At 42.3% G+C, this 24,617-nt stretch overlaps 1 protein-coding gene across 5 annotated transcripts in view; it reads right to left on the bottom strand.

Annotated features, from left to right (window-relative positions):
- DENND2B (DENN domain containing 2B) overlaps positions 1–24,617 on the bottom strand; it is a 110,092-nt gene that overhangs the window by 42,317 nt on the left and 43,158 nt on the right. For 4 of the 5 annotated variants that reach the window (XM_065402327.1, XM_065402328.1, XM_065402330.1 and 1 more), the window contains 5 exons: positions 24,274–24,383; positions 22,305–22,374; positions 8,704–8,781; positions 4,035–4,175; positions 730–878 (listed from right to left, as the gene is read on the bottom strand). In XM_065402327.1, the coding sequence (XP_065258399.1) occupies positions 730–878; positions 4,035–4,175; positions 8,704–8,781; positions 22,305–22,374; positions 24,274–24,383 (548 nt within the window). The remainder of the gene's footprint in view (positions 1–729; positions 879–4,034; positions 4,176–8,703; positions 8,782–22,304; positions 22,375–24,273; positions 24,384–24,617) is intronic. The other variant, XM_065402331.1, reaches the window with a different exon arrangement.

Raw genomic sequence — 24,617 nt, 5'->3', positions numbered from 1 at the left:
TAGTGACTATGCATGGACGCTGGGAGACAGGAGACCTAGGTTCTATCCTAACTGCTTCTGACTCATTCTGTAACTTTTGGCAAATGTCCACTGATTTTGGGTGCCTCAATTTCTGGACTCCTCTTAAGGTTACTAAGGCCTGATATTCAGAGCTCCCATTGACTGCAGGTGCCTGTGCTCATTATATCTGAAAATCAGGCCTGACAGGTCTCAAGTTGGGTACTCAAACTTAGTGAACGCATGAAAATTTGAGCTTCAATTGACACTGTGCCTCAGTTTCTCCATTGTAAAATGATGATGTTACCAATCTTTGTAAAGAGCTTGGAGATCTAGGGATGAAAAATAACTATGTAAGTGCAAAGTGTTGTTTAATTAGGGCCTTCCCCCCTGCTTGAGCCAAGCACAAGGGCAGGACTGTGCTCTTATGATTTTAGAGATTGTTCACAGATAGGTAAATGTTTTTATCCCCATTTTACAGATGGAAAAACTGAGACAGAGACAGGTTAAGTGTCTTGCAGCTAGTAACAGAGCTGGTTCTATTCGCCAACTGCAAGCTACAAATAATTTCCACTAGAATCAGCAGGAGTTATTTTAGTGGCTCATCTCATGTCTGTGGAGGGAGAATCTTGACTTCCAGCAATCCCCTCCTCCATCTCTGAATGCTCTTTGTATCATTAGACAACGCTGGCTCCAACAATATGTTATAGTTAAAGTTCCTTTGCCACTTACTTGAGCTTATCTGCTATGAAGATCACGCGTCGCTCCAGCAGAAGGGAAGCAAAGATCCTGATGATCTGTCGTACGCTGAGGCACTTGAAAAGACATTCAAAGTCCACGTGTTCCAGACGTGAGTCCATTGGACGCCGAAGCTCTATCACCTGAATGCATTCAAAGAAATGTAAGTTAGTTTAACTGGTCAGGCTTCACTAGCTCTTCAGATGCCTTTCACCCATGCATAGGCCACGTGGCACTAAATGCCTCGTTCCCTGTGCTGAGGAGATAGGGGACTTTCACTCACACTCTCTCCTTTGCAGAGAGACTAAAAGGAGATGCACGCGCCAGAGCAGCATTCTATTGCACACCTCCTCACCAGGTTATGCTTGCAAATCTTATCTGCCTCCCAGAAAGAAACTCTCTGTACATTAAATCAGCCCTCATTTGCTAGGATGAAATAGTCCTGCTTTATAGACATCCACTTTGAAAATGGGAAGCTCGACTGTGTCAGCAGCATACAGCAAAAAACGGAACCTGTAACTTTTTCTGGAAGTCAGGATCATGGCTTGAATGGCAACATCTGACAAGTTCCACTCTGTCCTTGTTTCCATGCTGCACCCATCCCCTGGCATCTGAACCCCTTTCCTCAGATTTATTAGGTTGATTTCTTCATCTAAGATTTTAACCTGTGGGATTGCATGATCCCTTTAACATCCAGCCCTGTGTGAGCCAGGTTTAGGCTGGGACTTCAAAGATGGTGGACAGAAAAACAGAGAAGGGTAAAAAACACATAGAGTGCAAAGGAGGGAGAGAAAGAGATAGAAGGGCAGGGCAGCAGCTGATGATCTACTGACATTTGGAGGAACTAGGGTAAACTCATTGGAAATGGACAGCTGCAAAATACTGCACATGACCAGCCTTTACCAAAAAAGACCCCACTCCTTATACTCTACATAATATAGGTATTATTTTTTGTCAGATTAAGGCCTAGTTGAAATCTCAGAGAACACATCCCCAGGACCATAATAATCTCTTATACTACCCATCCTCCTGTGTGTCTTAAAGCCAACGCCAATGTATTGGTATAAAGTATTTTTATGCTTTCATACCTACAGTTCCAGGTTCCATTAACATTATGGTATTGGTTTAAAACTGAATTAGCCCTTATGAAATTGCTCCAAAACAACACTGCAGTTAGCAGCAGAGTGCAGGAGAGTGGAAATAAAATGGATTGATAGCAGTTCTTTTGTGACACCATTGTGCTCAGGGACAGGATAGGAACAGTCAGAAGAAAATCACTGTCACATCCATATTGTGTAGAGTCACATCTTGTGATTAGATTTTTTTAAGAAACCCAAAATATGCAAACAAACATTCTCCCACTGTAACACCACATATCCACCACCCTACCACTGCTGCAAAAATCAGCAAACATACCATTGTTGAGTGATTGTGTTTTCCTGACTGATACTACCAGGGGGGTAAATGCTAGCTCCCATTGCTTTAAGTTTCATAAAGGTGACCAGTACTAAGAGTTAAACATTTCTCAGCATGGTGATTGAAGGCTTGTTAAGTCATGTTAATGTGCCAAATCATTGGGAACTAGTTACTAAGGGCTAATCTACACTGGCAATGTTAAAGCGCTGCTGCGGCAGCGCTTTAACATGGCTTGTGTAGTCGCGGCAGAGCGCTGGGAGAGAGCACTCCCAGCGCTCTAAAAAACCCACCTCTCTGAGGGAAGTAGCTCCCAGCGCTGGGAGCACGGCTCCTAGCACGGGTGCACTGTCTACACTGGCGCTTTACAGCGCTGAAACTTGCTGCACTCAGGGGGGTGTTTTTTCACACCCCCGAGTGAGAAAGTTGCAGCGCTGTAAAGTGCCAGAGTAGACAGGCTCTTAGTTTCCAACACTATAATCTTGCTGTGGGATGCATTGCAAGTCACAACAGTTTTTAGAAACAGTGGAAGGGCCAAATTCTGTTCTCAAGTAAGCCAGTGCAATTTCACCTAAATCAATGGGATTGCACTTGTGTAACTGAGAACAAAGCTGAGCCTTTGTTCTCAGCTTTGTTCTCAAAAAGCCTAAAGTCTTTTTGATCTGCTGCTTGCTTTACTGTACTTGTTTGTTTCCATGTATTAAGGTTGCATGGAAGGGATCTGGCGCATGAGCTAAATGGGGCAGGACTACAGAGCCAGTTATCAAATACATTAGCATCTAGAAAGCACCATGAAATCTTGCCTTTATTCCTAAAGTCAGCCCCTCAGAATTTCTTATGCTTTCCACAGTATGAGGATTGAAGACTTCAAATGTGCCTTACAGGGCACTTTTACAAGGAACCCTTTTTGTTTCAGCCCAGAAGACATTATGGTGCAAACTGTAACACCACTGAAGTTACTGGCTTTAGGTCACTAGAAAATGTGATCCGATGTAAAAATTAAAAATAGGCAGAGAACTTGACAGTAAAATAGAATTCTAAGAAAAAAATCACCTTCTTTTTTCTATGCCATTCATTCAGACAAATTCTATTCTCCATAATTCTACAGTTAGTCCATCCAAATAAATGAGTGGAGTTATTATGGATTTACACCAGGAGTACACAGCAGAATTTGAAGTTAAAAATGACCTTTTAACCAACATACTAACATTGATATTCTCTAGTAGCCCACATAATCTACAATACCAGGTTTCTATTGGACTTTTACATCTTGCATTTTTAACTGGGTTTCTGTAATACACACACACACACACACACACACACTTTAAAAATCCATAAGACGTTTTATAGAGCTTGCTGTTCCAAATATAGGCCATTGCTTTGGGGGTCAGGTAAATGACTATTTTTTTCAAAACACTGATGTTTAAAAACTGTCACCAAATGCTGCTGGTAAATTCTTTAGCCAATTCCATATCTCTGAACAACGATGCTCGTAATAACTTCTAAGTTCCTGATCTGGTGGAATACAGTCATAATGGAAAACACCCTATGGATGACTTCTAGCTTGCTAATACTGCAATAAAGTTCAGCCACATCATAACTCTTCTGTTAAATACACAAGAACTTGGAGTATGTTGGAATTTTTTTTTTTTATTATTAAACTTCCAGAGAACCAACATACATATTAAAATAACTACCTCTTCATAAAACTGTTTATAATAATCAAAGGGAATTATTGTTAATAGTAATTATGGTGCTGTTTTCCAGAACCCTCCCACGACATTTCATGATTCCCCCATCATCAGCTTTCTTTCTTTGGCTTCTTTTTATTATTTGTGGAGTAGGGGTGTTCGGTTTTGGGTTTAAGGTTTGCAGTAGCCTTTTACCTCATTTCCAGCTCCAGGCAGAAAAGTCTTGACTTTGATTGTCTTTCCAGGTGCAGGAAAAGGAGACTCCATCAGACTCCTCATAAATGGATAAACCAGGGCAGCAGAGATGCCCCTTCTCCTTTCAACCTCATCCAGGATCTGATCCATCACAGTCCGATGTGAAAGAGAGAACATATCAGAACAACAACAACATAAATTTCTAAAGCATCTTCTGTCCCAAACATGTACCAGACTACATGCCTAATTCTCCCCTTATGTGCACGTGTCCAATACCATTAATGTCACAACAGAATCACAGGGGTTGCAGGAGTGTAACTGAAGGCTGAATATGTAGAGAGATCGAGATCATTTCATCTATTGATAAAATGCAGCCACCTCTGGGATGGAGCACAGAAGGCATTCTGCGCCAGCCACACTTCAAAGCAGTTTTTAGAAAGGTAAGGAAGGAATAATTTATCCACTGGTAACTGTAGGGAGACTTCACAGAGCAAAATGTGATTGGTAGAATTGGACTTTGGCCAGGACATCAGGGTTGACATCTTTGCTTTTAGGAAAAGTGAAACGGGATTCTGTGACCGCAGGACCTCAGTTTAACATATTCAGATTGGGCATACAGCGTTTTCTGCTTCAGATTCTGAAATGAGGAGACAGTGATTGCTTCACAATCCCTATGTTCAAAACAGCTGATCCTGAGTGGGTTTTGTGAAGCGTGCCCTACTCTTTACATTGGATGTCCACACGAATGTCATTTTCCATTTGCCATGACACAGAATAGACAATTTAGCTGTATACTGAACAGATGGAACTCTGATAGATTCCGAGGATTTTTTTTCTTCTTCTTCTTCTCATTTTATTCACACAGGCCAACATAAATTAGACCATAGCAAAGTTTTCCCATATTAAATAGAACGTGATGCTGATAAACCTAAAGAAGAGGGGAAAGCCAGCTTTAAAGCAGTTAGTGGTTTGACCTGGAAGACTGATCTTTTAACCACTACTCATGAGCAATGGGCCACGCAATAGTTAGTCTGTCAAAGCCAGGCACTTTCCCTTGTTGCTGTTGGAAATGCTTTCCATTGAAACAGAATGTGAAAAGATACTTAACTATGAGCTGGAGAGTTACAATAATAGCTAAATGACACCAAAAGCCAACAAAGGCACTAACTGGAGCGCTGCCTCCCCGCCCTCTCTGCGCGTCTAACAAATACCGAGTACTTGCAGCTCCCATTGAAGACAATGAGAGTGGGGGGTGATCATACAAGTTTATATTAATTTCGTTCTTAAGGTAACTTGCTTGGGTGACAACCGCTCACACCAGATTAGAGAAGCTCCTTACTGAAGGCCAGCCCAGTGGCTAAGTAGTAGTGACGTAATACTATTCCTTCTGTTCCCTTGGCTACATCTACACTTAAACCACTAGAGCGGCACAGCTGTAGCCCTTCTGTGTAGACACTCACTACAGCAATGGGAGACATTCTCCCATTGCTGTAGTTAATCCACCTCCCTGAAAGATGGTAACTAGGTGACGGAAGAATTCGTCTGCTGACCTAGCACTGTCTACACTAGGGGTTAGGTTGCCTTAACTACGTTGTTCAGAGGCATGGATTTTTCACATCCCTGAACATCCCTGGGTCAACTTAACTTTTTAGTGTAGACCCAGCTGTAGTATCTCCTAGGCAAGCCTTTGTGTTGCTGCCAACACTGGTCTCCTTTTTTGTAGGTGCTAAGTGATTCTTTACGTTGTTGGCATTATATGCTAAATATAAATTAAATAAATCACATTTTAAATTAGATACAGTCAATTGAAAGCTGTTGGGGGGAGCGACTGTGTCATGTTATGGGTTTGGACAATGCCTATTCTAGTGGGGCACTGACCCTGACTGTCAGCACAATACAAATAATATATTTTTAAAATAAAGAAAGTTTGGACAAAGACATCTCATGAGTCTAAAAATGGGCAAAAATATCTGCCAAGACCATGACTGCATGCACTGGCTGAGTTTGGAAGTGAGGAAATCTGTGGTTCTCAAATCTGTCTTTAAGTAGATATCGCTACAGTGCACAAAGAGGACTCCAAGGGGAATTAAAATAATGCAGATAATCAAAAACAAAGGGCTTTTTCTGCTTCTCAGCTAAGTAATGTACAAGGTTTAATATCTCAGTAGTCTCTCCCATCACGTTTTTATATGAAGGCTGCAGTTTCCTGTTTTGTCTACTTATGTTAAGTGTACCATCATGATAACTTTCCTCCTTCCCATTAGTTTTACCAATCGGGGCACCTTGGTTTCGTTTTTACAAACTAGGAAAAAGGGATGTTCTCACTGTCTCTTAAGAATCTTAATCTGCACCAGGAACAAATCTGTTCTACAAACTGGTACTACAAACTGACTCTTCTTTTTTTCATTTAAGAGCTGATTCAGGGCTGTAGTACTCCGTCTTGCCAGGTGCTGAATACCTTCAATTCGAATCACATTAGTGGGAGTTGAGTCTGTAATCTTCAACTAAGACTAGTTATTTCTGTGTGAACCAGATGCAATGGCCCAGTGATCACATTAGCAGGAAGAAGTGAATAGCTCTTCCCTAACAGTGGGCCAGGCCTATACATTCAATGGGAGTTCTACCCACACCAGGAATAAATAAGAACTTCTGGATTAGGCCAAATGTCCCTAATGTCACCAGTGTTTGCCTTCTTCCTTTCCATGATCATCTGGGAATCACTTCCATTGAAGCCAATGGAATTCTACCAGTGTAAAACTAGTACAAGTGAGAAAAAACAACAGACCCTTACTACAATTTAACTATATGACTGATAAGCAGGAAACTGACATTTGGGGTAAACTTTTCAGCCAGCCACTAAGTGAGCACATTAAAATGATATGCAAGCTCACATAAATGAAATTATTTGCATATGTCAATCAGGTAATTTCATATTTGACTAGCTAATTTGCATCAAATGCTCATTTACATGAGCAAATGCAAGGTTTGGGCACAAATGTGCAAACAGAATTTTTGCAATTCTGGCCCATCTCTGGTATTTTCTGGCATAAACTCTCCACTCTGTGGACCTGCGCACACTTCATGTCTTCATCTTGACTGATATTTTTGACTAGTGTGCTGGCAGCAAGGTATTGTAATGTTCAATTTTGTAATATCTGCTTCATCTTTTCCCCTTCAAAAACCTCAGAGAACTAGGCCACCGTCAAAGTTAGATAGCAACAGCAAAGAGAAGGAAGAGTGTCATGACATATCTCTGTATCATTAGCTTCCACAATCTTTTTGTTACCTCTATTCACCATGTTCCAGCATGGTGTTTCTGCATCAGTTGCAATCATCTTTATTTAGACACCAGTTATGTCAAGAGGCTATTGGAACAACCCTTTGGTTTGACCTTTTATATGATGTCATAAATAGGACTGGTATTAACTACTTTCATCTGATTTTTTAAAGCTTGATTCATGTTAATCAAAGTTTTATCCTGCAAAGCTCAAAACATGCTTATATGGAAGATAACATTCTGTATGATTAGATCACATAAATTACATAAAATGTCATGATTTTATCAAATCCAAAAACTAACCTCACAACCAAAAACTAGCCAACTGTATTCAGTAAATTAAATAAATAAATAATTATTAATCTGGTCTTAAATTCTGTAAAACTCCCTTAGGTCTGACTGCCAAAGTGATACATTCCTTGCAAACAGACACATCATTTACTCAACACTCTATTCACATATGAGCTGAAAGGTCTAAATTGTGTGACATGCTACCAGGAATTGTATAAAAGGGGGCTCAAAGTCTGAAATTCACTCAAAGTCTGAAATATCATCGTCCTCTCACAAATCACACTAAAATCCTGGTTGGTACGGCTCTATCACAATTAAATGCTCACTGAAGTTGCACAGGACGTGCCCTTGGATGTTAGAGGCACTCCGTTGGCGGCAGCCTGGACATTTCAAACTCTAATCAAGCAAGAAAAATATTTTTGGCTGCTTTGTTTTATTTGAATATCCTTTTGTTGAATGTAAAAAGAATGTTTATGGTACTGGAGTACACTCTGAGTCAGCTGCTTCTTTGACTATCAAATGCCTCAGCCTTACTTCAGTGTTTAATCAGCCTGAATAAGCTGTTTATTGTCTTGCAACTTCTGTACTAGGAACTTTATTCCTTAAGTAAACCAGATCAAAGTATGATGCAACTTTGGTGTCACATTTGTTCCTTCTAATTAGATTATTATTGTTAACACAACTTCTTGTGATGGAAATATCCCACTACAACAGAATCCGCTTATGGAATAATCTTGATTCTTGACCTCATTACTGCAGTGGGGGAGTACTGGCGTAAAAGTGGTATTGGCCCATCATTTCAAACATGCATGCCAAGAATTACAGGTCAGCAGAGAATAGTTTTAGAAAACAATGGAAAAAAGCCTCAGGCAGCCAATACATACGAACACCCAGATGTTTTTCAAATCAAGATTTGCTTCAGACACAGAAGCAATAAGACATTCTTTGATGTACCCAATAATAATGAAATGTCTAAATGTAAAATACTGTTGCTGCCCATCAAATTAAAAAGTTCTGTGTGTTTGGTTCATTAATATAGACATTTCTCAGTGAGTAATCAAATTAAGTGAAATATTGGGGGGAAGGGAAAAGGAAACTTACCTTGGAAAATAAGTCAAAGCAACCGAGCCGGCTGATGACACAATATACTTCAGGTAGGCGTGGACCTTTTCCACTTGGCTGATAACAATGAAAGAGAGATTGAAATTACTTTTTAATTTTGAGTCACAAGAAAATACACTTATATAGCACAATGGCTTGGCTATTGTGCTAAATCTTTTGCTATCCATTTCTCCACCAAAATAGTAACTCTTGAAAAAGCATTATATTCCTTCCATAAGGCAGGAAACTAAAAGGCATCAAGAATGCTTATCCACTTTGGAAATCACAACTCATCGGAGCTGTTCTCCGATATCATTCCAACTTGCAGCCATACAGCACAGTTACAAATGGCTGTAACCGTGTCTCAGCAATTGCTCTCTTTTATTCCTTGAGGCAGTAGGGGCTGCACAGGGGGCTGGGTATCTGCAGGAAAGGATGAGAATGGGAAGGCTAGGGGAAGGTTTAATGGTCATTTTTGTTCCCCAATCACACCACGATGGTCAAAGACTGCTTAACTCAAGACTAGTATGATCAGAGAGCGAAACAAAGACGTGCACGACCTAAATCCCAATAGGGTTTTCATCTAGATCCTCCACATTAGTTGGGGGCTACTTATTTACACATGTAAAAAACGTGCAAAACTTGAATAATCGAAACGGTTAAAAGTGAAAATCATGCTTGACATACAAAAACAAATGAACAAACAAAAGCTACCTAGAGAATTTGATGTACATTCCCCTCTTGAAGACAACTAGAAATGTATTCGTAATAGGCCTCATCCTCCAATAGTGTAAATTGCCATTGGCTCCATTGAGCTGAACACAACGTATCCTCCACATATAGTGCTGAATTGTGGCATTTAGCCACAGCTCTGTATTGGGAGCAATGTAGAAGCACCCCAGCAGGAGAATTGGTAAGAGTCGTATTTAAGAGTGGTGCAATGCCCCTGAACAGTCTGGTGGCACAGGCGAAGAAAAAGAAGCATCCTTCATTGGGCAAAATCTAACTCTTAGGGGTGAGCTATTCTGAAGTACTCAGCATTGAGCCAACTCTGTTCCCATTGAAGCCAATGGCCGGTGCTCGGAGTCAGCCTAATTCTGCTCCCATTGAAACCACTGGCTCCAATCGGAGTTAGGCTAGTGCTGAGCACTTTGGAAAATCCCATCTGAGTGGGAGTGAGTTCCCTGGGACAGAGACCAAGTTTTCCTTTGTCCCTCAGACTGTGCCAAGCACACTGTCAATATTTAAATAACAAACAGCTGCAATGTACAGGGCATGTGCAGTGGCTTTCCATTACATTTTTAACATGCCGAATTCCAGTTCTGCTATCATCTAGTTTGAGGTTGAGCAATTAAACTGACACAGAGGGATATTTTGCTGATTTCAGGGACAAACAGAAAGGCAGCAGAAATTAGAAGAAATCAGGAGTTTCCCTTTTTTTCTTTGTATCTCCCTCCCCCCCACCCCACCCACCCCCGGCCCAAGTTAAATTTGTTGTCACTGAACAATAAAATAGTAATAATCACAGAAGCCTTAATTTCACCCAGAAAAATGTTGAGGACCATTCTTCATGGACAATGGATGTTGGGCAGATCTACTGAGTACTTATGGTCTAGATTCAGGAACAGAATCTTACTAAACTGGGTGACTGGGCTACAAAACGGCAGATGAAATTCAGTGTCAATTAGTTTAAAGTAATGCACATCGGAAAAAATAAGCCCAACTATACATAAAAAATGATTGAGTCTAAATTAGCTGTTACCACTCAACAAAGAGATCTTGGAGTAATTGTGGATAGTTCTCTGAAAACATCCACTTAGTGTGCAACAGCAGGCAAAAAAAGCTAATATAATGTTAGGAAACAATAGGAAAGGGATAGATAAGACAGAAAATATAATGTCACTATATAAATCCATGTTACGCCCACACCTTGAATATTGAGTGTAGTTCTGGTCACCCCGTCTCAAAAAAGATATATTAGAATTGGAAAAGACACTAAGAAGGGCAAAAAAAAAAAAAATGATTAGGGGTACGAAACAGCTTCCATACAAGGAGATATTAAAAAGGCTGGCACTGTTCAGCTTAGAAAAGAGACAACTAAGGGAGAATATCATAGAGGGCTATAAAATCATGGTTAGTGTAGAGAAAGTGAATAGAAAAGTTATTTACCCCTTTATATAACACAAGAACCATGGGCTATCCAATTAAATTAATAGGCAGCAGATTTAAAACAAACATGTATAGTCAACCTGTGGAACTCATTGCCAGGGGATGTTGTGAAGGCCAAAAGTATAACTGAGTTCAAAAAAGAATTAGATAAGTTATTAGAGGATAGGCCCATCAATGGCTATTAGCCAAGATGCTCAGGATGCAACTCCATGCTCCAGGTGTCCCTGAACCTCTAACTGCCAGAAGTTGGGAGTGGACTACAGTGTATGGACCACTTGAAATTGCCCTGTTCTGTTCATTCCCTCCGAAGCATCTGGCACTGGTCACTGTTGGAAGACAGGATACTGGGCTAGGTGGACCATTGGTCTGACCTAGTATGGCTGTGCTTATGTATCCCTATTCAGGAAAACACTTACGCATGTGCTTAAGAGGTTTCCTGAATCACCACCCATGGGAAATCAGAGACCTGATCCAAAATCCACTGATGTTAGTGGGAAGATTCCCACTGCAAAGGGCATTGGATCAGGTCCTAGACTACCAGAATGTCATCCAAAGTCACCTGTATTTGCTACTGCCCTGCATAGGGACAGCAGGTCTGCAGATGGAAATACCTTTGAAAGGTGTAATAGCCCATTCTCCTTTTTCCATTGGGCACAGAACCATGACCAAAAGGAAGTCTCTGAACTCAACAAAAGTCACCTTTCAACGGATCACTTGGCATGACGTGCTATTGAGATAGAACGCAGGGACTGCCCCAGAGCTGACATTACTGCAGGAATTCCTGTCTCTCCTTGTCTAGGAACTGCAAACACCCTGCACCAACCCACTGCAGACATGCTACCAAACTACTTTGCCCTGCCATTAAAGAATTCCGAGTAGGTTCTCAGACAGTGGGTCTAGTTCTCGGTTGCCCCGCACCTTGTGGAGTCTTTCTGCCTGTGCAAAATGAATGAAAAGCGGGTGTAACACACCAACACTCTGAGTTGGTATTTTACACCCACTTTGCCCAGCTGTGTAAATGATTACACAAGATGGAAAACAGTGGAAGAATCAGCCCCCATATTAATAATACTATGACAGAGGAGCCCGATGTCATAATTTCTGTCTGCTTTTGCTTACTTTTATATTTAATCGAAGTGGATAATGATCTTTCCCCTTTTACCATAATAAGTTGGTGGCATTTAGTTTCAGTGTCTCGTCATTAGACTATAAGGATTATGCAAGTTGTTTCCACAAAGCGGGTTTATCATTTACATGCCATGCAGAGTTGATTCAGAAGAAGCTGGAGGACGGCTGTGTTTTTTAAATCTGAGAATTGCTGGGACAGTCAGCAGGTGCCTGTGCTGTTATAATAAAGACCATGAAAAAATGCTGCACTTAAGTGAACACAGATGAGTGTATTTCTGAATCCAAACCTGCTCACCACACGTCACATCTCTGAAAACAGCAGAATCCTTTTTTGTCCATATTAGGTATAAAACCCTTTCTAAAGGCATTGAGTGATTATATCAAGCATGTGGGATTTTGGTTAAAATCATTGTGTCAAATCTGCAGGAATGCCGAAGTCATGCCAGGAGTCTTGGACAGCTACCAGCCAAGAGCTGTCTTACTGAGTGCCAGTAAAAACATCACACTCCTGGGTCATCTATAAGACCAGAAACAATAACCACGCAGTTTATTCAAAGACCCTGCCCTATGAAATATTATTCCTTACAAATATCTTAAAGGTTACATGTCACTGAGTTTATGAGTGCTAGGCATCTTCCCTGCTCATATTCATTACACATGATCCCCTTGTATTTTAGGGATTTCTCTTTGCCAATAGCAGAGCCTCCTCGGTACACGCAAATCATCACGAAGAGCAAAAGAGCAAACGTCTCAGGCTGGGGAGGCTCTCAGGGGCTGGAATCCTGAAGTGAAATGATTTACTCCTATTAAACATGACTAAAGTCATGAGTTTGTAAAAACCAGGCATTAACCTGCATGATCCTATATCAACGGGTCTCCCTGGCTGAAACTGTCCCTCTGGCTGCAGCTTCACATTAGAGAAACAGCACCTGCTTCTCATACTGTACTTTGTTAATTCCCCAGGAAAATGTTGTGAGCATGTGTGTTACATCTAACCCTCTGTGGCCATCCACATCTGGGCTTGATTTACTCTTTGCATCAGTGGTGGCCTCTGCCCCCTGGGGATGGGTCCAATCCTAGGAAAGACAGACGGTGTTTGCACCACTATCCAGCCTCAATGGTCCCACCAGGGGATGGCAGCTTTAACCTGCACATGGAACTCGGCCACTGGATGTGCCGAATCAACCTATCCGGACAGCCGGCCCATGCCCACTCCGAGGTCGGTGGGTAGCTGAGAATAGTATGAGTGCCACCGCATAGCTCCTACACTGCGGGGAGAGGCAACATAGAGCCATTACGCCAGTTCTATTCCAACTGGAAAGACCCCCTTCATCGGTGTATTTCCCAGGACTATTTTTGCTTTATCCTGTCAGAACAAGATAAAGGCTAATATCAAATGACCTGACCTGAGGAGTTTGCAAGGGACACTCTCATAGTCAACCTGAGGAATTCGTTGCCAGGGGATGTTGTGAAGGCCAAAAGTATGGCCATTCTTATATTCTTCTCCTGGCCCCACATCACAATCAGGTGACTGGTGGATAGGTATAAACTGTTGACAACACGGCCTGCTGCTTAATACCCCACTGCTTCATCCAAGCCTCTTTCTGAGTGTGGGGCTGTTGGGTAAGGGGCAGCTGGGAGTCAGCTTGCATGCAGAGCATATACTGCCCACTTCCTTGAGGAAAGGGGGAATAAAGCATTTGGAGTTTTTTGTTTTTGTGGGGCCGAGTATATTCTTAGTCTTCATCCAGCCTTGCTTGCAGGAATTCTAATTAGTCTCACAGACAATAGGGCGCTGATTCCCAGGAGGATGAAAATAAACCACCACGAGTTGAGCTGTGAAACAGAAGGGTGAGGATCAGCACCAGGGGGTTCTGCTAGTTTTCTTGGCCAGCACAAAGACTGAAGCAGCCTTGCTGCACAGTGTTTACCCTGGACTTTGCTGCTGCAAACCCTGCTTTCGCCTCTATTCTGAGATTATGTCTAAGGGAAACCGTGGCTCTTTATGCTAAAAAGGAGCCTTTTCCCCTACTGTTACTCACACCTTCTTGTCAACTGTTTGAAATGGGCCATCCTGATTATCACTACAAAAGTTTTTTTCTCCTGCTGAGAATAGCCCACCTTAATTGATTAGTCTCGTTACAGTTGGTATGGCAACACGCATTTTTTCATGTTCTTTGTGTATATATATCTTCCTACTGTATTTTCCACTGCATGCATCCCATGAAGTGGGTTTTAGCCCACGAAAGCTTATGCCCAAACAAATTTGTTAGTCTCTAAGGTGCCACAAGTACTCCTCATTCTTTTTGTTTTAAAAAAGACCTTCTTTCCCAGGTGCTTGAAATCTAGCTGAGCTATTCAGAGTTTCTTGCCTAATCTACCATCTCACTGCCTGGCCGTACGTACGTACGCACGCACACACACCTACTTTAAAAGTAAGGCAAAAAGCTGGGAGAAAGTGAGACCAGCTGTTCAAATTAATAATTTAGTAGTCTGGATTAGTAAAGACACCAAAGTGGGTAGGAAGCTGCCTTGGTCCTCTGACTCCTTTTTGAGGATTTCAGACTCCCATAATATACTAGGGAATGCCAGTTGCTTCATAGCACTTTCACTTCAGAGGGCCTGAAGCAACGGGACTAATGGAGAGTTTCTGCATTCCTCTGCTCCTCCATAGGGGTGTGGCACAGGCCCAGCAAACTGGTAGGAAAGGGAAGGGTGCATCATGGCCCCACACCCAAGCTCAAAGAAGCAGGAATGGAGCAAAGGGCCTCCTGAAATGGGAGAAAGGAAGAAAAGGCGACCTGTTAGCTATCACCTCAAGATCCCCAATAGGCCAGTGGGTATTGCTAGCAAGAAGAGATTGTGAGGGAGAAGTGAAGGATTGCTATGGATTGTGTGAGAAGGGAACACGATAGAGATGAAGCAGAGGGCATGCTGTGTAGGGAAGGAGAGTTGCATGGCTTCCTGGGACCTGCCAAATACATGGATTCACTTTGGATTGGCATCTGATATTTTGGATTCCCAATGAGCCCAATCAAAGCCATTGGAGCTTTAGCCACAATTAGTTCTAACTAAGATGATAATTAATGGAGATATCCCATCTCCTAGAACTGGAAGGGACCTTGAAAGGTCATTGAGTCCAGCCCCCTGCCTTCACTAGCGGGACCAAGTACTGATTTTTGCCCCAGATCCCTAAGTGGCCCCCTCAAGGATTGAACTCACAACCCTGGGTTTAGCAGGCCAATGCTCAAACCACTGAGCTATCCCTCCCCCCCCCTCCCCCGATGACAGATCTTTGACTACAGTAATGTATCATTGGGATATATTGCAAAAGAGACATCAGATTAGACTTTGGTACAACACTGCAGTGTAGATGGCAGGTCAGGTCATATGCTTTCATAGTACGCATTCACTCTTGCAGCAGATTGGAAATTGTACTTTGTTTTAATCCCACCTGGCTTTGGGGTTGTTTTGAAACTGGAGCAATCAAGGGATGCATCCCCAAGCCAAAATTCAAACAGGATGTCAGGATGAGGGAGGGAGAGGCTCTGGAATGTAGGGTGGTCCTGTCCTATCAACAATATAAACTTTCAAAAACATATTCCAGAGAAATCTCCCCATATGTTTCTTCTGCTGGGTTCTGATGTACAGCAGCATACAAGCTGCGTGTGTGAATGAACCAAACGAAGGGTGTGTGGAAGGGAGGATGGTGCCAAAAGGGATGGAGAATCTGCCTGCCATCATTCTTCTGCATACATTAGATGAGGTTTGACAGTTTCTTTTTTTTAACAGCAGGGCCCCTTTCTTTGGACGTCTGCTCAGATCTGCTGCTGGTTTGGTTTAAAGGCTGAGAGCATTAGAAAAACAGAATGTGAAGCAGGCTCACAGCAAAGAGCTCAGCCATCAGTTTGTGCATCAGATCAGATTTTTGTTGTTTCTCTTGAGCCCAGCCCAGTGTACTCATGGCTCCCCAGCTGCACAGGCTGTGGCCCCCTCCATCAGGCCAATGTGTTCAGAACTAGAGAGGGGTCTCGACCAAAGCCGAGGATCAGAATGCACCGAACTTCAGAGTTTAGAATTAGAATCTCGATCCAGAGCCACATTTTATGACAGGCCTCCGCCCCTCCTACCAACACCCTCCCAAAATGGGGGGAGGGGGCATGGAATGGAGTGTGACTTGGGGATCTGGGTCCAAATGGTTTTGCTTGCGTTCTTCTCTAATCATTGAATAAGACTCCTTGCTATAGAAGATCAACATGGATTTTTAAAGCCAGCACACAGGGTATCTGCAGAGCTGTCAAGAAGGCTGGGGGAGGAAAGTTCCTGCCAATGAACTCTCTGTGGATCCATCTATCTTCAGTCTGCAGCCCACAAGAGTCACTCCAGGACCACAGTAAACTCCCCTGTGTGGCCCCATCAGGTGGCGAGATGAACCAGACTCACCTACAGGCCATTTTTCTTATTTTAATGTATATACTTTGTGTTGGGGCCCCCTGCTCCATTCCCTGATTTCTAGAGCGTGGTTGTCTCAGCCCATGCCCTCAACTGGAGAGTCCTGGAAGTGCGACTTTCCCTCAGAGGGGAAGGAGACACAGAAACTTTGACCCATTGGGCTGTTTTCTCCTTTTCAAAAGGATAAAAGCTGCCCTTCAGGGAGATCCCCATATCTTCAGGACTTGTGGTTTATTTTACGAACTCAATTTTTCTGGAGGTCAGATGGGACAGGAACCCACACGCAGGTGTGTCTAGCATAATGGGGTCCTGGCCCAGGGCTGGGGTTCCTAGGCATTACAATATGACAGTCAATAATAATCATAAAAATATGGTGATTGGCTGTGACTCTGTTTCTGGGACAGATATGGTCTTGGGATATCATATAATTCAATACAACCCAGCCTGTGAAGAACTACAACCCCTCAGCATAAGGAGTAGCTTCTGCAGCAGCACAGCCAGAGATGTCTGTGGAGATGACATGGAACTGTAGTTAAGATGCTGTGTTCTCTTGGATAGTTTACTGCTGTGACTCTCCTTGGAGCGCCACTGGGAAAGGGCAGCTTGAAAGGTCCAGCCAGCATTCCCTAAGAGTGAAGCACAGGCTTCCTAGGAGATGCACTGACTCAATCCATCTCCCAAAGCACATGGTCCTGCTGGCTCCACCCACTTTCTGGTCTTCACAAGCCAGCTCCTGGCCTCCCAACAACAAAGATTTGGCAAATTTTCCACCACTGGGGGATTCTGCCAGCAGAACCCAGATGAAAGCTGGGAGAAAGTGAGACCCTTTGAGTGTATCTACACTGCAGCTGGGAGCAGCTTCCTAGCTTGGGTTCGCAGACTTGCAATAGCTCAGCTCAAGATAGTGGACTGAAAATAGCAGTGTGGATGTTGTGCTACTGGCAGAGGCTTGAGCTAGCCAAGCAAGCTCAGAGTCGGGGGGTTGGGTGGGTGGGTCTGAGTTCGGGTGGCTAACCCAAACCTCTGTTGGTGCCACAACAGCCACACTGCTATTTTTAGCGTGTTAGCTTGAGCTGAGCTAGCAAGTGTCTGTGTACCTGAACTGGGAGGCTTGCTCCCAGCTGCAATGTAGACACACTCAGACTTTAAGGGGCTGATTCTCCACTGCCTGGCACCTGTGGAAAGTGAGTTCAAAATCTACCAGTTTGGAACTCTCCACTCACTCACACCTGCAATAGCATTTCATACCCATGTGACACGCACTTTGCCGAGGCATAAATAGCTACATAGGTCGTCAAGAAACAGGGTCTAAATTCACACATTTTTATTCAGTACATTTTCTAGGTACTACAGCAAGATAACAAAAAAGCCAACCAAGCAAAAACAAAAACCAGGTACAAATACTGTGTACAGTGAACAGACTGCTATTTAATATAGCTTTGACAAAAGCCAATTATATGAGACAAAGTTAATCATTAGTGTAAAATTGAAACTGACACTCTCTTGGGTTATTACAGAGGATAATGTACTAACCATACTAAAACAGGTAAGGGGTAATGTGACTGATATAAATAAGACATTTTCTTTTACCTCAAAATGGAAATTCTCATATCAGATCACTAGGAAGACTGTTACATGGTTGTCTTAGATGTATCAGGTTTTAATTGGAAAATGTCTTACTGTATTTAGAACTCTGTTTGTAACGGTACAATAGGTTACATTCCACTCTAATCCTGTTTTTAAATGAAACAATGTAATATAAATATATGTAAAATGGATACACTGTAGGACTTTGTTGTACAAACAAAATATAATCATTACTGTATCCCTTGAGGTGCTTTTGCAGGAGGCTTTTATCAGAAAATCCTGGAAAAAATCTAAGGCAAAATAAAATAAAACAAATAGAGCAGTTCATATGACCATGTCCCAAAATAAAACAGTCTTTAAAAATGCCTGGTAATAAAAGACACAATTATCTCACAAATAAAGACCCCCCCAGAAACTAAGACACAAAAAATAGGATCATAGGAACTACCATGCTGGATCAGATCCGTGGTCCAGGTAGTTTGGCAGCCTGTTTTGACAGCAACTACTACCAGATGCTTCAGACAAAGGTCCAAGAAACCCCATAATTGACAATTATGGAATAACCTGCCCATGAGGGAGGTTTCTCCTTAGCCCTTCTGGGGAGGTTACCTTATGTCCTAAAGCACACTTCCAGTGTTTCTTATAGTTGAATGAGGCACATTACAGCCCAGTGCTCTCATACACATTGTAAGCCAGGTATTGTGGGTTTTAGAAAAATAGTGCTTATATTATTTGACACATTCTGCAGTTCTGAAGTGGACTTAGGGCCTGATCCTGCACCTGCAACCCCTGTGCAGCAAGCCCTTCAACTCTTGCTTTCAAAAGTTGCTTGGAAAGTTTTGCAAACAAATACTGAAATGGAATTAGACTAGAGAGCCAAAACTTGGCACATATATGGCACCTGCAGAGTTTGTCTGGTCCCTGTCACATGTACAAATCCCACATTTGCTTGTGCAAAATAGATCAGTGGGCACATAACTGTGCAGCACAGACTTTAAAGGCACCATTCTGGGCTGTGTGTCACCTGAGGCAATGCCACCCCCAATGTGCTGAGATTTGCAGTGGGGAGGAAGAGAAATCCTCCCCTTCTCTACAGAGAGCAGTGGAACTGTGGGGTGAAGACTACTCTCCCCTAATGACCACAGCCTTTAGCACCATCTCAACAACATCTGTTTCCCCTTCTCACGAGGCACAGGGATCCACTGGGCTGCTCCTGGGAGGCTCTGCAGACCTTCTATGTAGCCACCAAAATCCTATCTCTGTATATATAGCTGACGGCACCAGTTTAACCACAGAGGCTTTCTGCACCTACAGCCCCATAATGATCAACTACTTCCCTGAAGAATTAATAACCTTTAGCCTACAGCATTTTACTTATATCTTCTACACTCCCATCAATTTTTCATAAATTTCCTGTAAAACCTATGGGCCAGGTGCTGGCCTGCTGCAGAAACCACAGGCGCCTGTGCAGGCTGTTCCTCGTGCGCTGGGTTAGAACAGATCAGTACATCCCCAGTCACTTCTCCTTGTATTACTTCAGAATGTCTGATCAGCAAAAGTGATCTTTCCTATTGTTTACCAGGATCCAAGACAGGTTGCCACATGCCCTCCTGACATTCTAACTCATCCTGTGTTCTGTGTGATCTGCTCATTCAGATACGGCAATAGCTGCTAATGCTCTTCTGCTCTTGGTGGCTCAATGGCCTTCCAATGTCTAACATTATTATTTTGGCCACTGAAAGTCTTTGTCATTCCGTGTATATTGTTTATGTTGTTCTAGCTCGTATGGGCGAGATATTCAAAAGCACTCAGCTTTGGCCTAACTCTGCTCCCACCATTCACGTCAGCGGGAGCAGGCTTAGGCCAGTGCTGAGCACTTTGAAAATCCCAATCCATATTACTGGCTCCGGCATTTATATTTTGTTTTCAGTCTTTTCAATCTGGAAATGTCATTTAACATCAGCACTCCAGAATCCACTGGCATCATCTGTTTAATTATTCATTCTGAATGATCCCTTAATATATCAATATTTTAAAACATCTGAGCAATCCCCCAGCATGTGTCTTTAACAACCTGTCTTATTTGCACATCTTCAGCAATACTTACTATCACTTTATTCCATCCTATACACTCTGTGGTGAGTGCTGTGACCTCGTCACCGGTCTGAAGCACAGCTCTTTGCATCTTTTTAAGCTTTATATCTCACTCTGACACTTAGTGTCATAACCATAATATTCTTTCCACAATGCGCTTTCCCATACACTTTTCAAGGATTTACACTGGTAATTCTCCAGATCATTCAAGTATGTTTAAATCTTATATACTTATTTCCTGCACCAATTATGTTTGTAGTAATGAGTTTACAAAATGTTTACTCTTGGAAAAAAACCAAGCCTGAATCTTTCACGACTGATTTTATACAGTGGCTCATCTGCAAATATTTACAAAAGTACTTTTTGTGCAGCTTTTATTTGTCCTTCAGATGATCAAACACTTTAAACACAGTGTCAGCATACATATCTTCCAGATTGCTTATTTCATTATTCTGCCAATTTTCCCAATATGCTGATTTCTCTCCTCAAGTAGGTGAAAGGGCATGTTGTTCAATATCTCATATTTATTTTTTTGCCGTATGGATTTGTAAAGTCTATAAATTTCTCCCCATAATGCACAAGTGTGTAAAATGACTGGTTTAAATGTCTATTGGCAAGATAATTATGTTTTCCTCAACATATCGTATTTTGGGCATATCAAATCCCAAACTAATCCAGGAGCTAATGCCTTGGATTTCCACAATCAAAAGTAAGATTTGTGCAAGATTAAATACTTGTTGATACTTGCAGAAATGTGGTACTTTTTTGTGGACTGAATAGTTTCCACAATTTCATTTTAGCCAACTTTTTCTGAGAAGGCTTTGCTAAACTTATGAAAATATACATATTTACTTTTAAGTGGTAGCACATATGAAAAGTAATTGAATTGTCCTGCTGGCCTCCATCTTTATTTCATTTATTTGTTCCCATAAAGATATCTTCTGGGTGTCCCATTTATTCAACCTCTGATTCACTCCCCCAGCCATCCTCTCCCTTACTAACCTGTCCTAGTTTCACTGTAGCTCATGCCCTTTATTAGCCATAAACATTTTCACTTCTCATTTATATTTCATTGTGCTTCCCCCGTGTATTTTACACACCAAAAGGCGGGATATATAGGTGCCATCCTTGGAAAATATTGCCCACAGAACTGACAAGCGCATTGCTTTTATATTTATGTTACTGAAACTTTTACAAATACAGAGCCCAATGCTGTTCCCAACAGCACCAACAGGAGCTTTGACACAGACCTCGGCAAGAACAGGATCAGACACACATGTATTGCAGTATGTCTATCAGCCAATGTCTCTATTAACTAAGGGCCAAATTATGCCTACCCTGCTTGGGTGCATTAGGAGGGGAGATGGGGCTCAGTGCAGAAAGCCCCTTTCCTCTATAGTATTCCTGAATAGGAGGCACCCATTTACAAGCCCAGCAACACTGATAGTGAAATTCACCCTTGTCCAGAGATCCAGCAAACAGCCTATGCACCAATTAAATTTCACTGAAGTTCTCAAAAGAGAGCTAAGCTGCTCTAAAGTATGCTGGATCCATGTCAGCATAGAATCGGCCCAAGAAAAAATACCACAATCCCACTCCCCCTTTGCAGTTCTAAATCTATTACTATATGATGAACTCGGGTGAAAGGACTGAAATGGAGGCTGACAACCTGGGCCTCCCAAGTTCTAGTCATGGCACTGCATTAGCTTGTTGTGTGGCCACGGGCAAATCACTTAACTCCTCTACTGCAATTTTCCTGATTCTGAAATGGGTGACAACCCTCACAGGAGTGCTGAGGATTGATTAATTAATGTTTGCACAGCACCTAGGAAATGAAAAGGGCTGTGAAAGAATTAGGCATGTTAGAAATACCACGAGAATAGCCTTCTTTGTGGTGGTGTAGTACTTCTGCTTTTGGTTAAAACTGAAACCAGGTGCCAATGAAGGGGGGAAATGTTTTGTGACCCTCTTGAAATATTTGGGTTCTCTTTTATTCAGACAAAGGTTTCTGACAATTCTTGTTGTATTTGACCTTGTTATCTTTCCAACTCTCAGAGTTCTGGGAACAGCTTTCCTTTTGGCCCGCAAAAGACATGCTCACAACTATGCACTGCAATGTTGACTGACAATTGAATTTTGTGCTTGGAAAGAGCTCAAGTTGATGTACTTACCAGTAATCTTCTGCAATAACCAAACCTTCTGCTGCCATCTTCCCCAGTCAGCATGAAAGAGAAGGTCTCACTGTAATAAAGATTGTCCCAGATTTTATTGTTACGGTGGCAGGATTGTAGTGAGTTCCTAGGAAGAGGTGTTAATCTACCCTTTGAGTACAGATTTAGTTTTGCCTTCTTTTCAATTAGTGGATAGATTATGATGAAGTGCCTTGAGATGCTTCCACAATAGATAAATATTTCAAAATGGACACAGCATCAACAGACAGCTGCTGCTTTTTCAAACTAGTCATTCTGGAGGGTTTTTTTGTGCTATGCAGGTGGTAGAATTTCTACCACATTGTTCCCTTTTGAACCCTAAGTATATAGGAGAGGTTTGCAGAACCAAGGCTAGCTTCTCACCTACAGCCAGAGAGCACCCAGCACAAGACATGGGGGAATGCTAAGCTCACCTTCACACTCCTTGATCCTGGGGTTACCGTGTGCACCAAGTATGGTTGCTCTGACTTATGCTGGTTTCAAATGGTCCCAAGGATCTGAAACCAGATCTGGGAATCCATGCACTGTAGAGATATCCCGACCACATCCTCTTTCCTCTGGCATCCATGATGCTGGCAGCCAAGACGTGGAGTGGTACTGAGCCTCTACACCAGCCCTAGATCACCAGAAGATCTCCGTTGCATTGGGACAACCCTCCATGGTTGAAACATGTCAGAACTATGGCTGGATTCTAGCAGCAGTGGAGCACAAACGTGTCCACACAGCACTTGAGAACCTGGCCATTCCACTACAAAAGCATACAGCATCTGATTCTTATTTACACAAAGGCTCCTTTAGACTGCACTGGCAGTGTAAATGAGAATTGGGACAGTGTTTTAGCCCATATCTGACCATTTAAGCTTTTTTCCTCCCTCATTCAAAGTGCTTTGCTCTGGCTTCATAAAGCACAACAAGAACCCTAGCAATTTTCTTACCCTGGATACACATATCCCTGTCTGAACTGGGAATAGCACAATTCTACTTACCCACTTCCTGGAGCAAGTAAAATATACAGAGGTCTAATACTCCTTCAGTGGTTCTAATATCTCATAATTTGTATACTTCCGAGCACTGAGTAACATAGCCACGCTATAGCCAACACATTACTGTTACTGTACCCTTATGTGGCATGAGCCATGCAAGCCAATGAAATGTTACATACTTGCTTGTTGGCTGGGGTAATTCACTTAGGTTGTGCCACCACAAGGCTAATGTGGTGTGACATCACAATCAAAAAGCACATATAAGACATACTGTACAGAATCTCCTATTTTACTGACATACATGTCATTCCACACATATTAAAAATCCATATCATATTTTGGATGATTCATCTCTGTCCATCCATCTGCAAACCTGTGAAGCAGAAAAATAAGATGGACACATTTTGGAGGTTTCTGTTGTGAGAAAAGGAGAAGGTGTGCTTGGTTCTCCATTGGCTTGCCTCTCATGTAGCCATTTACCTCTGTGCCATCAGCATGATAGGGCCAGAGCCCCAGCGGATGTCTATTGGTGTAGCTCCGCAGAAACACATGGAGCTATGTCAACTCCAGCCAGCTAAGGATCTGGCCCACAGAGTTTTACATCCATCTGGCACTCACTTTTTCCAGGGGTAAATGATTACACGTGGTGCCAGGCAGAGGAGAATCAGCTTCTGTCTTTCAGCTTTTTCACAGAGCTATTTCTGCATTTGGACTTGGCATTGTGATAAACCTTCCAACTGCTTCCCCCCAACAACACAGGTTTGTGGATCAGGCGAAACAAGGAGGAAAAATATTATGGAACTTAAACAAAAATTAAATACAGCTTCCTGAACGTGAAATGTCCAAGACTCAAAACTGCTACTTCCTTACGTGGGCAAGGGCATTTCTGTCACTCTGACAGTACACGCCAACAACACTGAGCAAGAGACACATACAGGAGGGTTTACCTGTTGTATTCTGATACTGGGATCCAGTCCTTGGCATCAGGAAAGCAGAACTGTGGGATGGCTTTGAGACGCTCCTCTGCTTCACGCACCTGCTTGGTGGGCCTTTCAAGCTGTGGTGGATGAAATCAGATTCACTTGATTCCAGCTTGAGCGAGTCAGTCATTTGTAATGAACAGTCTCAGAATAGGTTTCCTAATTAGCCCCTTAGGGCAAGGACCATCCTGTTCTGTTTTTGTACAGTGTCTAACAGAACGGGGCCATCATCCATGATGGGGGATATAGGAGATACCACAATAAAACTAATAATAATGGCTAACATTTTAAAAAATTCATCTGAAACAACT

The sequence above is a fragment of the Emys orbicularis genome, chromosome 4 (assembly GCF_028017835.1).
Source record: "Emys orbicularis isolate rEmyOrb1 chromosome 4, rEmyOrb1.hap1, whole genome shotgun sequence".
Classification (NCBI taxonomy): Eukaryota; Metazoa; Chordata; order Testudines; family Emydidae; genus Emys; species Emys orbicularis.
The sequence above is the reverse complement of the archived record's forward strand: the minus strand, read 5'-3'. Positions and strand labels throughout refer to the sequence as shown.